The sequence below is a fragment of the Thalassophryne amazonica genome, chromosome 23 (assembly GCF_902500255.1).
Source record: "Thalassophryne amazonica chromosome 23, fThaAma1.1, whole genome shotgun sequence".
NCBI classification, from domain to species: Eukaryota; Metazoa; Chordata; class Actinopteri; order Batrachoidiformes; family Batrachoididae; genus Thalassophryne; species Thalassophryne amazonica.
In genome coordinates this window covers 32,262,555-32,276,748 of record NC_047125.1, presented here as the reverse complement: position 1 = coordinate 32,276,748, position 14,194 = coordinate 32,262,555, and the positions used below count along the sequence as shown (strand labels likewise).

Here is a 14,194-nt window from a genome sequence, read left to right as displayed (position 1 = left end):
CTGAAAGATTTTATTTAATGCATCATTTCCTTTTAGGATCAGCATAGTGGTTCTCACCTCACAGCAAAGGAGGTCCTGGTGCACTTCTCAAGGTCAAGTCCCAGAGGGCACTGAAAGCCTGGATTGAAGCCTTGATCCAGACACTCAGATTCTCACGTGCTCTAATCAGAGCCGATCCACAAAATCACTGATTCCACAAACATCACAGGTCAGTTATCCTTTCCTCATGAACACTGCCACCTAACCACTGGTTTTCACAACCCTGTTTGAGACCCAGTCCTTGCTAGTATGAAACAGTGCAGGAGCTAGAACACATCCCTGAGGAACACCACCAATGGGCAACATTTAGAGATTCTACCCTAACTCTATACAGCAGTAAACATAAATAACTGAAAAAAAAAAAAATGAAAAGTCGATAGTAGTTACCAGTGGTTTAATTACATAAACAAGCATACTTATAAGGTTGACTCTTATAAGCATGACTTACAAGGTTGTTCATGGACTGGCGCCATCTTATCTGGCTGATCTGGTGGAATTCTACGTGCCGGCCCGGGCTTTGCGGTCGCAGGATGCGGGACTTCTCTGTGTTCCCACGGTGAAGAAGAAGTCATCAGGTCAAAGAGCCTTTTCGTATCGTGCACCCACCCTGTGGAACAGTCTTCCTGCGACCGTGAGGCAGTCTGATTCCGTGGACATTTTTAAGTCAAGACTCAAAACCTATTTTTATTCTCTTTCTTATGAATAGTTTTTATTTTTATTTGTTTTATTCTTTTACTTCTGTTTTTATTTATGTATTTTAATTTTTTTATTCATTTTTAATTATTTATTCAATTTTATGTTGACTTGTTTTATGTAAGGCGCCTTGAGACGGCTTTTGCTGTGATTTGGCGCATTATAAGCTAATTAAATTAAATTAAATTAAGCATGAGTCATTTTGTTTTCAAGCTAAATTAATGTCATTTACTCATTTTCCATTAAGATGACGCCAGCTGGGCTGTTGAGAAGGCTGAAATAATGTGCTCTCTGAGATCAAAACCATTTTGACTACAAGTAAATAAATAAATAGACTTCATCTAGAAATATACCAAAAGACACATCAGACAAATTACATTCTTGAACAGCCCTAAGCATGAAAAATCATCTACAACCCCAATTCCAATGAAGCTGGGACGTTATGTAAAATGTAAATAAAAACAGAATACAATGATTTTCAAATCCTCTTCAACCTATATTCAATTGAATACACCACAAAGACAAGATATTTAATGTTCAAACTGATCAACTTTATTGTTTTTGTGCAAATATTTGCTCATTTTGAAATGGATGCCTGCAACACATTTCAAAAAGCTGGGACAGTGGTATGTTTACTGCTGTGTTAAATCGCCTTTCCTTCTAACAACACTCAATAAGCATTTGGGAACTGAGGACACTAATTGTTGAAGCTTTGTATGTGGAATTCTTTCCCATGCTTGCTTGATGTATGACTTCAGTTGTTCAACAGTCCGGGGTCTCCGTTGTCCTATTTTGTGATTCATAATGCGCCACACATTATCAACGGGCGACTGCAGACAGACCAGTCTAGTACCCGCACACTTTTACTACGAAGCCATGCTGTTGTAACATGTGCAGAATGTGGCTTGGCATTGTCTTGCTGAAATAAGCATGGACGTCCCTGAAAAAGACGTTGCTTAGATGGCAGCATGTGTTGCTCCAAAACCTGGATGTACCTTTCAGCATTGATGGTGCCATCACAGATGTGTAAGTTGCCCATGCCATGGGCACTAACACCCCCCCCCCCCCCCCCCCCCCCATACCATCACAGATGCTGGATTTTGAACTTTGCACTGGTAACAATCTTGATGGTCTTTTTCCTCTTTTGTCCAGAGGACACGATGTCCACGATTTCCAAAAACAATTTGAAACGTGGACTCATCAGACCACAGCACACTTTTCCACTTTGCGTCTGTCCATTTCAAATGAGCTTGGGCCCAGAGAAGGTGGCGGTGTTTCTGGATGTTGTTGATGTATGACTTTCGCTTTGAATGGTAGACTTTTGAGTTGCACTGTGTTAACTGACAATGGTTTTCTGAAGTGTTCCTGTGCCCACGTGGTAAGATCCTTTACACAATGTTGTCCGTTTAGTGGCGCCTGAGAGATCGAAGGTCACGGGCATTCAGTGTTGGTTTTCAGCCTTGCCGCTTACGTGTAGAAAGTTCTCCATATTCTCTAAATCGTCTGATTATATTATGGACTGTAGATGATGTAATCCTTAAATTCCTTGCAATTGAATATTGAGAAACATTGTTCTTAAACTGTTGGACTATTTTTTCATGCAGTTGTTCACAAAGTGGTGATCCTAGCCCCATCTTTGCTTGTGAACAGCTGAGCCTTTTGGGAATGCTCCTTTTATACCCAATCATGGCACTCACCTGTTTCCAATTAACCTGTTCACCTGTGGAATGTTCCAAACAGGTGTTCTTTGAACATTCATCAATTTTCCCAGCCCCTGTCCCAGCCTTCTTGAAATGTGTTGCAGACATCCATTTCAAAATGAGCAAAATTGCACAAAAAACAAAAAAGTCTATCAGTTTGCAGGGCTGTATATAGGAATGTGAAAGGGGGGGTGCCGCAGGGCCCCCAGTGGGGTTGAGGGGCAATGCTCTTGTGGGGGGCTCAGGGGGGCGAAGCCCCCCGAAGCAGAAGCTTTTTGAGGATTTCGAGGGGTAAAAAGCTACATAAATTTCATTTGAAACCCAAAATGTATCATTTTAGGAAATACATTTTTATATACAAATAGTCCTTGCATGGGATTGGATCAGTTGCCATAAGAACCACCCAGGAAGAACCAAGATAACATTAATGCAAACTTTATACCTGCCTGTCGGTTGCGAATGATGCAACCGACAGGCATGAAAAAACTCACGCATGCGCACGAAGGTTCGAGCTTGGCTGATGCAAGCACACATGATTCAAATCCACATAATTTTTGCAAAAAATAAAAAGGTCGGATAGTTTTCTAACAGACCTCGTATTTAGCGGTATTAATATTTGCGTTTACATTATGAATATGTACGTATATGTACATTATGTATTAAAATAGCGGTATTTAATTTGGCGACCTTGTTTAACTCGCGAAATTTGCATAATAAATCCCACGCGAATATTTGCACCTTTACAGTATTTGCAACAGGAAGGAGAAGCTCCCTTTTTTTCTCAGCTTATACATACAAACATGTTTTTTCAAACCAGACAAGTGTAATTGTGTGTCTACATGGGTATTTACAAGCCTAATAATCTGTTTGATATCAGAGGAGGATAGGGACCAGGGAGCAAAAATTCTCAAACCCCATGGGAAAAGTTTATCTAGCAGTTTCCCCTTTCATCACTTAAGGGATTACTCTGGCAGAGGAAATTGAAACTTGAGGGTGTGTGATAATAGCTGTGTAACAGTTAGTGCTTGTTGCTTATTATCAATAAAAAGAAAATACATAACGTTGATATCCAGATCAGAAAAAAAATAGCAGAATTCTTGGGGGGAGAATCCCCTCTATATACGGGCATGGTTTGAACATTAAATATCTTGTCTTTGTGGTATATTCAATTGAATATAGGTTGAAGAGGATTTGCGCATCATTGTATTCTGTTTTTATTTACATTTCACGCAGTGTCCCAACTTCATTGGCATTGGGGTTGTACAGTTTCCTTAGAACAAATAAAACAACTCTCACTCATGATGAGGTTGTTTGATTACATTCCTCGTCTATAGCCCTGGCAGAGGTTTTGTTTCGCCTCACTTACCTTTGAAAATGGGAACTATGCAGAAAACAAGGATGTTTGTTTTATTTTTTTCCACCTCTAGCATGACTTTTTGACTGGGTTGTTGATTTGCCCCATTAAATAAAACCTATCCATTGCCAAAGTATTAAAGTGCGAAAAATATTAAAGTTGCTTGTATTTAATTAATGTGCTGTTTAATAATTCTTGTTGGATATTTGTTTTTTGAAGCATTCATTATCATAAAATTCTACAATGTGATGAAAGAATTATGGTGAATTAAATATTTTGATGCTTATGATGCAATTACAGCAAAAATGTAGCTGAACAGGAGGTTAATCTGCACATTTGGAGAGGCTACTTAGATTTTTTTTCAAATGTTTTATTTACTTTATTGTTTATTTATTTTGCTTTGACATTATTTTCAATGAGAAAAGCTTCAGATTTTAAATGACTGCACTTTGCTGCGGTGAAAGCTGCTTTTAATGTGTAAACCTGCTGAAATCATCTACAATCAGTACGCTAGGTGTGAGCGTACATAAAAGCATAACGTTTATTGAAAAATACGAACTTCATGTGGAAGAATAAATCTGCATTTTACACACTTATGGCGTTGAGTTGACAGATGCCCTTTCCACGACTTCTATAATGTAGCAACAGCACCCCCTTGTGGCCTTTCGTGGTAATTGCAATAAACACCCCCACATCAAAACTGTAGTTATTTATTATCTTACGTCCACACATTTTTAATACAGCACCTTTTAAAAGCAATGCATGTCACACTTGTGTGTGTAGCACCAGAATGTGCTTCATAACCTACAGCTGGAGACAAAACGTTGGTGAACATACTTGAAGCTGCTAACTAGCAAAAAAAATCCAGAGAGGAAAGTATTTGTGATTTTATCATTATTATTATTATTATGGATTATCATGCTTTCCAGGGTGTTGTATAGATCATTCAATCACATGAATGCAATTTTATTTCTGTTTGTTAGAGATAATTTAAGCTAGCTAGCTCATTTAGCTGCAAGGATACCTGAATTAGCTAGCTTTGCTTCTTTAGCTAGCTAACTAGTTTTGAGGCCTTTTCAATGTTATGCTGGTGTATTCCAACTTTGAGGTATTTACGCTTTCACGTAATATAATATTTGAAATTACACACATTGCAAAGCAGATTATGTGTGTGAAAATTGTGTTGTATTTTAATCAAAATATCGAATAGCTGGCATATAATTTTGAAATAAACATGAACAGCATGAAACAAAGTGTAGCAGGTATTTAAAAATCAAACCCAGTTATATAACTTTAAATTTTATGTATGAAGTGAGTGATGATTTTGCATTGGCATGGGTGGCATCAGGTTACATCGAGTGATTTTAATAAACTGATAAATTGGTCACTGGTAATTTAGGACATATTTGTTCAGGACTGTTGTATTTGAGCAATTTATCAACATTCTTTTGACAAATTCTTGCCTGCATCTTTAAATACTCACTGGTTTTGACCATTATGTTTGACTTTCTCAGTTATTCTTTTTCAAGTGAGATCTGGTCTGGTTATACCAGCTAGTTTGGCCTCGGTTTGATTTAATTGAACTTCTTTAATATATTGCTCAACCAAAACAATGGGTAAACAAATGCAAGTGCATGAGTAACACAAGATTACACGAAATCCTGAAATACCACAAATATACAACTTAAGACTTGAGCATATGCAGTGTGTATGTGATTTCTATTATTAAAATTCAGTAACGTTTGCTTAATACTCACCTGCTGAAGATACTTCATTTTGTGCTTTTTATTGTGAGTCATGTAAAGCCTCTTTGTAAAAAGCTTTATCTGTTAATATTTAATTGATATATAAAATTATTAACAACATGAAGGTCTGTCCTATTGAAAAATTGCAGGGACACAGTAGGAAAAACATTGAGGAGAATAGAAAGATTGACGACGGGAAAATTGTGATGAAAATCGAGGCATCTTCTCAGGTAATTGCTGCTTGTGTGCTTTCACAATTTCCAGTGTCCAAAGACTAGTGCCAAAAATACTTCTACAGACTTTTGGACAAAATCAACCGAGCACCAATAAAGGTTTTATTTTTCTGCAGTTTTGTATGTTTTTGTAGAGAAAATAATTTTTTTTTTTTTTTTTTTGTAGGTCCTCACCATGTCGATGTTAAAATGCAATGCATGTATTCTGCTACTGAGGTCATATTTATTACAGAGATGTTCAGTTACAGTGAGGTTGATAATCATTTTAACATCATCTCCAGAGGAACCCTATTTGGTAAACATTACAACTGGCACTTACGCATACTACTAATGTCAAATTCGGCGCAACTCAATCCTGCTATCAAGCGATAATAGGTGCCAACATATCCATCTTAAATTCGAAAATGTGGCGGTAAACACAACACACACGCTCGTATGTCATTGTTGGTGTCAGGCATGTTGCCCATATTCTCCCACCGCTGTGTGGCGGGATCATAACGATGGACTATCTTTGTGTCACTGTAGTCCTCCTGGCTGTACCCACCAAGCACATAAAACTTTTCTTCCAAAATGGCACCTCCTGCTCCGACATGAGGCACTGGTAGAGGCATGATGGTAGTCCAGGAGTCACAGATTGAGCTGTAAACCTCACAAGCTTGCAGGTCCCTGACAGACATGTTATCATCTGTTGTTAGTCCACCAGCGACATAAAGGCGGTCACCCAGAGCCTCCATGCAGTGGTGTGCCCGGGGATTCCTCATGTTTGCAAGGTAAGTGCTTCCTCTTTCTGGGTGGTAGACAAACATGGATGCAAGACATTGGGAGTTGATGTTCCTCCCTCCTGAGATGAAGATCTGGCCTTGTAAAACCTTTCCTACATGGCCACTAAGAGGGTGATCCAAGGGCCGGGTGTACCTGAAAGTTTGACGCTTCGGTTATATTTTGTCATAATTTGAATGTGTACAGCTTACATTTTAAAAACGAATTCAACAGAAGTATCAATATTAAGTAGTGAAATACAAATTATAAGCTTGTTTCTTCAATCAAGGTGCCCACCACAGATTCTGAACCAACCTAATGCTTCAAATATGCACCATTTACTTTTGTAAATCTCATCCTCTTTTTTAAATTATGCAACCGTCACCACCCACATACTTCCTAGCGTCTTTTATTTTGGCCCTCCAGCAGAGGGCACTGTGGAACCTCTTGAAAGGTTTTGACCTCAAAGATGGGAATGGCTGAAGAGGTTGTAATAATGTTTCCACCTGAAATCAAACAAAAGTGCAGGCAGTGGTGTAGATGGAGGCGGTCTGTCTATACATAAAACTCTAGTCAAATCTCCATGTCTTTATTGTGTCATTTTGCCTCGGGTTGTGTCTTGCTTGAACTTTGGCTTTGGCTACAGCAATCCCACAATTACTGGTGGTACTGTTTTGCTTTGTTTATATCCATAAGCTGTAAAAAAATGTACAAATTTGTATTTAATGTGGCGCATAAATAGTCCTTCAGACTGCTCTAATTTCTTGCATTGCACTTTTCTAATTTACTAAGTATTCTGCATTGTATCTAGATCATTGCTAGCACAGAATTAATGCAGATATGACCCATATTTGTGTAAAATTTCTGAAGAAAATTTTTTTGTTCCAGAGTTGACCCTGCTCTAGAAAACCGGAGTTGCTGTACTGTTAGGCTGCTGTTCCCCTTATTTTGTTGTACCAATGGAGGAAGAAGTTCCAGATCTTCTGAGCCCACTTTGTCAGATTATTCACAAGAGCAGGGTCCAATAGTGTTGAATAGTTTTGGGCAATATCAGACCGATACTAATCTGCAATATCAGCTCATCACACCCCTGTTATTAAAATATAAATACTCCTTTCATCATATGTACCTCCAAGAGTTGACGGTGGGACAGTATTGTTCTACACTTTCCATGTGGTTGGGGTCACACCATCCTCCAATAGTGTATAACTCTCTATCGAGCACAACCACAGAGAAAAGGCATCTCTTCTCCTGCATATCAGCGAGCCTGTTCCAGCTGTTTTGAAGAGGATTGTACCTGACAAATACAAAAAAAAGACCATAGAAATGCTAATAAAAAAAAAAATAACACAGATGATGATATCCCACATTTACTGGTGATGAGATCCAGATTACCAACCTGTAAACAGAATTTAGAGTGTCATCAGTGCCATAGTACTTTTTTCCTCCAAACAAGTACAGTTGTCCATCGAGTACTGCTACCTCATGGCTAAACCTCGCCGGCTCTGGTATCTCTCCCAGCCTCCTCCACTCCATGGCCTTTATTATCCCTGTGTGGTTCTTCAGGGAATTCCCAAACCACATGTCTCTGCTGATTCTGCGTGTCTTCAAGTCATCAGAAATCTGATCGCCTCCAACCAAGATGATGCTCTCTTTTGGGAGATAGACGCGGCATGGACTTTGTGTTGTCATCTCACTGGAGCAAAAGTCTTCAAAAATGGTGTTATAGAATTCTGCCAGGCTGTGATCAGACCACATGCTCAGAGATTGGACCTCTTTAAACTCTTTGCATGTCATCAAGGGAAAGTGGATTGTTTCCATCATTTCTTTAGCAAGCTTCAGTCTTTTCTTGGGCTTCGCTTGGATCCAAGCCACCACTGCCCTGAAGACAACAAGCTCTGATGGAACACACAGTGAACAACTGTTCAGGTACTTCAACAGCTGCTTTGCTGGTAGATCTTTGAACTTTGAGGTGGATGCCACCTTCTGGAATTGCCGCAAGACAAAATCATGAGCAACTTCAACAAGGTCAGAGATCTGATACGCCTCCGCAAAAGATGCAACGTCCAGGCAAGAGTCGGGGTTTATTTCTTGTTGCAAGAATCTGAGGCACAAAGAAAGGGCAGGCTGGCACTGGAGGTGGACGGAGGTCATGGTTAGCTCAAAGACATACTGCCAGCTGAGGGGCAGGATCCCACTGTAGGAGCAACCAATCAGAACTTCCAGCTCAGACGCTAACAGGAAGGGGAGGGTTACACATCGCTGGCGCGCTTCCTTCATCCCCAGAGTGAACATGCTGCGGAAGTAGTCGCTGCTGGCCACGAGGATGACCCTGTGTACTGGAGAGAAAATGATTAGCTCCTTTTTCACAATCAGGTGTCCATCTATTTTGCACAGAGAGCATTTTTTCATATATATCCACGTGAAGAACATATTTTCTTGCTGTTCAATTTGTCCATTTAATAATCCTACAATATAAAATTTATATTTTAATTTAAACTGATGGCATTTTCCCAAATTGGACTCACAATCAATCTTTTGTGTTGTCTGTGGACATGACTTATTTCAAAATTGTTACCATCTGTCATCAACATTGTGAGAGGAATCAAAAGGACCCCTCTGTGTTCCGAGAGGGACCGTGGAGGCTCAGCAGAACAGCGAACATGGAAGGTTGAGGCACTTTCCTCAGCTTAATTGAAGTTGGGATGAGCCTTAATCTCAAAATCAAAATCAAATCAATTTTATTTATATAGCGCCAAATCACAACAAACAGTCACCCCAAGGCACTTTATATTGTAAGGCAAAAGCCATACAATAATTACAGAAAAACCCCAACGGTCAAAACGACCCCCTATGAGCAAGCACTTGGCGACAGTGGGAAGGAAAACTCCCTTTTAACAGGAAGAAACCTCCAGCAGAACCAGGCTCAGGGAGGGGCAGTCTTCTGCTGGGACTGGTTGGGGCTGAGGGGCTCTATCTCAGGATAGAGTTGGGGAAATCTGTAAATCTTATAAACCCATATTGTGATATAAATGCTGAAATTGATCTTCCATGTGCATATGATGTCATAAGGAGCCCAAAACCATAACTGTGGTGCCCAAATGTAGTGGGACTGATGTCCTGGTATTTTCAGTGGTTTGGTGTGTTTGCTATAGACCTGGGCTCCATCTGTCCGTGGCTCCATGTGATTACTCCGCACCAAACCACTGCAGACTCGCGATATTTGAGATATACAGTAGTGTTCAGAATAATAGTAGTGCTATGTGACTAAAAAGATTAATCCAGGTTTTGAGTATATTTCTTATTGTTACATGGGAAACAAGGTACCAGTAGATTCAGTAGATTCTCACAAATCCAACAAGACCAAGCATTCATGATATGCACACTCTCAATGCTATGAAATTGGGCTATTAGTAAAAAAAGTAGAAAAGGGGGTGTTCACAATAATAGTAGTGTGACATTCAGTCAGTGAGTTCATCAATTTTGTGGAACAAACAGGTGTGAATCAGGTGTCCCCTATTTAAAGATGAAGCCAGCACCTGTTGAACATGCTTTTCTCTTTGAAAGCCTGAGGAAAATGGGACGTTCAAAACATTGTTCAGAAGAACAGCGTAGTTTGATTAAAAAGTTGATTGGAGAGGGGAAAACTTATACGCAGGTGCAAAAAATTATAGGCTGTTCATCTACAATGATCTCCAATGCTTTAAAATGGACAAAAAAAAAAAAAAAAGAGACGCAGGGAAGAAAACGGAAAACAACCATCAAAATGGATAGAAGAATAACCAGAATGGCAAAGGCTCACCCATTGATCAGCTCCAGGATGATCAAAGACAGTCTGGAGTTACCTGTAAGTGCTGTGACAGTTAGAAGATGCCTGTGTGAAGCTAATTTATTTGCAAGAATCCCCTGCAGAGTCCCTCTGTTAAATAAAAGACATGTGCAGAAGAGGTTACAATTTGCCAAAGAACACATCAACTGGCCTAAAGAGAAATGGAGGAATATTTTGGGGACTGATGAGAGTAAAATTGTTCTTTTGGGTCCAAGGGCCGCAGACAGTTTGTGAGACGACCCCCAAACTCTGAATTCAAGCCACAGTTCACAGTGAAGACAGTGAAGCATGGTGGTGCAAGCATCATGATATGGGCATGTTTCTCCTACTATGGTGTTGGGCCTATGTATCGCATACCAGGTATCACGGATCAGTTCGGATATGTCAAAATACGTGAAGAGGTCATGTTGCCTTATGCTGAAGAGAACATGCCCTTGAAATGGGTGTTTCAACAAGACAATGACCCCAAGCACACTAGTAAACCAGCAAAATCTTGGTTCCAAACCAACAAAATTAATGCCTCGCAGATGTGAAGAAATCATGAAAAACTGTGGTTATACAACTAAATACTAGTTTAGTGATTCACAGGATTGCTAAAAAAGCAGTTTGAACATAATAGTTTTGAGTTTGTAGCATCAACAGCAGATGCTACTATTATTGTGAACACCCCCTTTTCTACTTTTTTTATTAATATCCCAATTTCATAGCCTTAAGAGTGTGCATATCATGAATGCTTGGTCTTGTTGGATTTGTGAGAATCTACTGAATCTACTGGTACCTTGTTTCCCATGTAACAATAAGAAATATACTCAAAGCCTGGATTAATCTTTTAATCACATAGCACTACTATTATTCTGAACACTACTGTAAGTTCATCTTGGAGATCAGAGGATGACAACCTGACCTACTTTTTCTGGATCAAATCTGGTCAAAGCAAGAAATATTATGTGCACATTCATTCACCAATTCATGTTTGTCCTATAACCTTCTCAGGTGAGTTCAGAGGACATCAACCTTGTCCTGCTTTTTCAGGGTCAAATTGGAGGTGATTCACCTGCTAATAGTGCCTGTCTCTCTACAATACCTGGAGCTTTGGGGCCTACAGGATAGATCTCTTGGACATCTTGTCTGGTGTACTGTGGGTCTATAATGTCTCCTCACCATGAATTGATACTCCATTGGCATCCAGAATGACATCACAGCCCACTCTGTGCACCCAGAGCTCTTTGATGGACTGAAGACTGATCGCCCTTTGCTCTGCTGAAGACAGTTTGTCCTCTTTCTTTTGATCTGACTTCTCCACTTCCTCACTGCAGAGATCCAGCACTCTGGGGATGCCCAGCGTTTGAGCCGCTGCCTTTATATTGTAAACTGTCTCTTTGTTCAGAGATGATAAAGCTCCAGTGTAGGAAAACGCAACCACGGCCTCCAGTCCTACATGATCCACCTCTGGACCCAGAGACACAGAGAAATGACTGATATCACAATCTTTGCTGTCACTGAGGTTGTCTCTCACATTATCAGTCAGATGTTTTCGGATGAGGGAGCTGACCGCAGCCAGGACAGAGGAGTGGACATGGAAGCTCTTCCCATCACTGGTGCTAAGCGTGAGATCAATGAGAATGGAGGAGTCCTTGAACTCCTTCAGGGTGGAGAATATGTCTGTGGAATAATCACCTTTATGGTAAACCTTTACCACATCATCTTCTTCACCGTCTTCATCCCCTGAACTTTCTGTTTCCTCACCTTCTTTAGACTCTTCCTCGCTGAGTTTTTCCTGACTATCTGGAAGCTCTACATTTCTTCCTGTACAAATTTCTCCAACATCTGGTTGCTTCCAATCGTCTGTCTTTCTTTGATCCCTACTTTCTTTGCTTTCATCTGGAGAAGTTTGAGGTCCCACATCATCATTACTCCAGGTTTTTCCCTCTGCAGATTCCAGTTCCCCAGAGTCCTCGTGTTGTTGCTCAGCATCATCTTGAGCTTCAGCTCTGTCAACATTTTGACATCCATCTGCATATTTTTGTACTTCATCCTCCAATCTTGACACATCGGACTCATCATCAGATTCTAACCTATCTGATGGGTTGTCATCTTCACAGCTTTCTTCCTGTACCATCTTCACCTCCTTCTCTCCCATCTCATTCTCACTAACCTTCTCCTCTAACTCATTTCCACCTTCATTGAGCTTCTCCTTCTTTTCCATCACATCTTCTTCCTCCTCTATCTCACCATGTTCCTCAACCTCTGCTTCACTCACTCTTGCATGTGGTTGTTCCTTGACCTCCATCTGAGCCCACCTTCTCATCCTCTCCTTCCGTCTCTTTCTCCTGTCCTCCTCCAGCTCTCTCTTCCATTCCTTCCACCCCTTCTGGGGGAATAGATCAGCTACAGCCATAAAGCCCGGTAGGACTCGGACCAAACTGGCAAAAACAAAAATAAAAGCACAGAAAATGATGCTCCAGTAATAATCCCATCTTTGGATGATTTCTTCTCGTGGTGCATAATGTCTCCTTCCGCCTGCGGCCAGCTGGTTAACTCTGTCCTGCGTCTTTCCTCATGCATGTGAATATTCAAGGCTGTGTGTCCTGTGTACAAGAACATGTTGCTATATACAGCTAACTGGAATTCTAAACTGTTTAAGGGCACCAGCCTCAAGATGTAAAGCCTGGAGGCCTCGACGGTATACAAAGGGCCAACCCAGAACAGCAGACACCGGATCCCTGCCCGTCTCAAACCTCCAACCAAGACATGTCGGGGCACTTGGCAGACTTCTTGGTTGTGTGCCATCTGACTTGGGATCAGTGTTAAATGCCTCGAGGGTCATTAATTGGATCGTGTTGCTCCTCTGCGTCCAAACACTCTGGAATCTGGGTCAGGGATTGTGCGTGTGAGGAGACCAATGGGAAAGAAACAACAGTTTGCCTTCTGAACAGAGAGAAAAGGCAAACAGGTGGTTCCCAATCCTGACTAGAAAAACAGCTCCGGAGGAGGACAAACGACTCTTACAAACAGGATCTGTACTCGCGTCAACCACATTAATGATGTTTCCTTCAGATGAGTTCATACGTCCAGTGAAGTTTTCTTATATCACTTATCCAAAATTTAAATCATTTCAACTGTGATGGGAAAATTCAGACATAAATCTCAACTTCATTTCATGTTTTCCAGGAGGTCACCGAGGTAGAAGAAGGAAGAGACAGTTAGTGTGCTTGCTTCCACAACAGACATTTCATTGTTCATCTATGGCAGAGAAGAAAACAAATTCAATAACTGCAGTGTGTCAACACTAGTAGTTTTGAACCCAGCCATTCTCGTGATGTAACATGCTGTTTCTTTATTTAGACATCACAATTACTTGCGGACGTAACGTTAACAAGCTTTAAGAAGCTTTAACCAACTTCACCACAAGAAACCAGCAAATTTTTTTACAATTAACAGAATAAGTAGACAATTATTTATCGTTACAGTTGTCCCAGAAGCCTTTGCGCTCCTTTGGGATCACTGCATTGCTGTCTTTATGAAGACAAAATCTCTCCTAATGAAATATGAGCAGAAAAAATAGCGTGCTTTGTAATCACAGGCGGATATCAAAGTGCTTGTTGCAGAGGCCAAAAGCTGTCATTTAGTTCACACGGGTGTCTTTTATAGATTTTGACAACAGTGAGGCTACACGCCTGTTACAAACTCAACATAATTACTAATTGTGTACTTATTAATTGGAGGGTTGCATGCTGTGATGGCAGCAGTGCTGTTGTGTGTTGGGGGGTGTGGCTGGACATTTTGGTGTTCTTTTCTTTTCTTTGCTCTCCAGGTGGCATGAAGACTGATTTGTCTGTGGA

General features: G+C 40.5%; 1 protein-coding gene across 1 annotated transcript; it reads right to left on the bottom strand.

The window, feature by feature from the left end:
- Positions 1-5,908: 5,908 nt before the first annotated feature.
- On the bottom strand, positions 5,909-12,750 carry LOC117504764 (kelch-like protein 33). The gene is made up of 4 exons (XM_034164264.1): positions 11,514-12,750; positions 7,923-8,862; positions 7,653-7,820; positions 5,909-6,679 (listed from the first exon to the last, which is right to left on the bottom strand). The coding sequence occupies exons 1-4, from the start codon at positions 12,748-12,750 to the stop codon at positions 6,157-6,159; spliced, it is 2,868 nt and encodes a 955-aa protein (XP_034020155.1). The 3' UTR covers positions 5,909-6,156.
- Between the last annotated feature and the right edge of the window lie 1,444 nt (positions 12,751-14,194).

What these genes read in the sequence shown, in the direction of transcription:
- LOC117504764 (XM_034164264.1), bottom strand. Translation starts at nt 12,750, where the DNA reads ATGGCTGTAGCTGATCTATTCCCCCAGAAGGGGTGGAAGGAATGGAAG. An exon ending in CAATGGAGTATCAATTCATG is followed by an intron (nt 8,863 to 11,513) that starts GTGAGGAGACAT and finishes TTTTCTCTCCAG; the next exon opens with TACACAGGGTCATCCTCGTG. An exon ending in CCCACCGTCAACTCTTGGAG is followed by an intron (nt 6,680 to 7,652) that starts GTACATATGATG and finishes TCAAACTTTCAG; the next exon opens with GTACACCCGGCCCTTGGATC.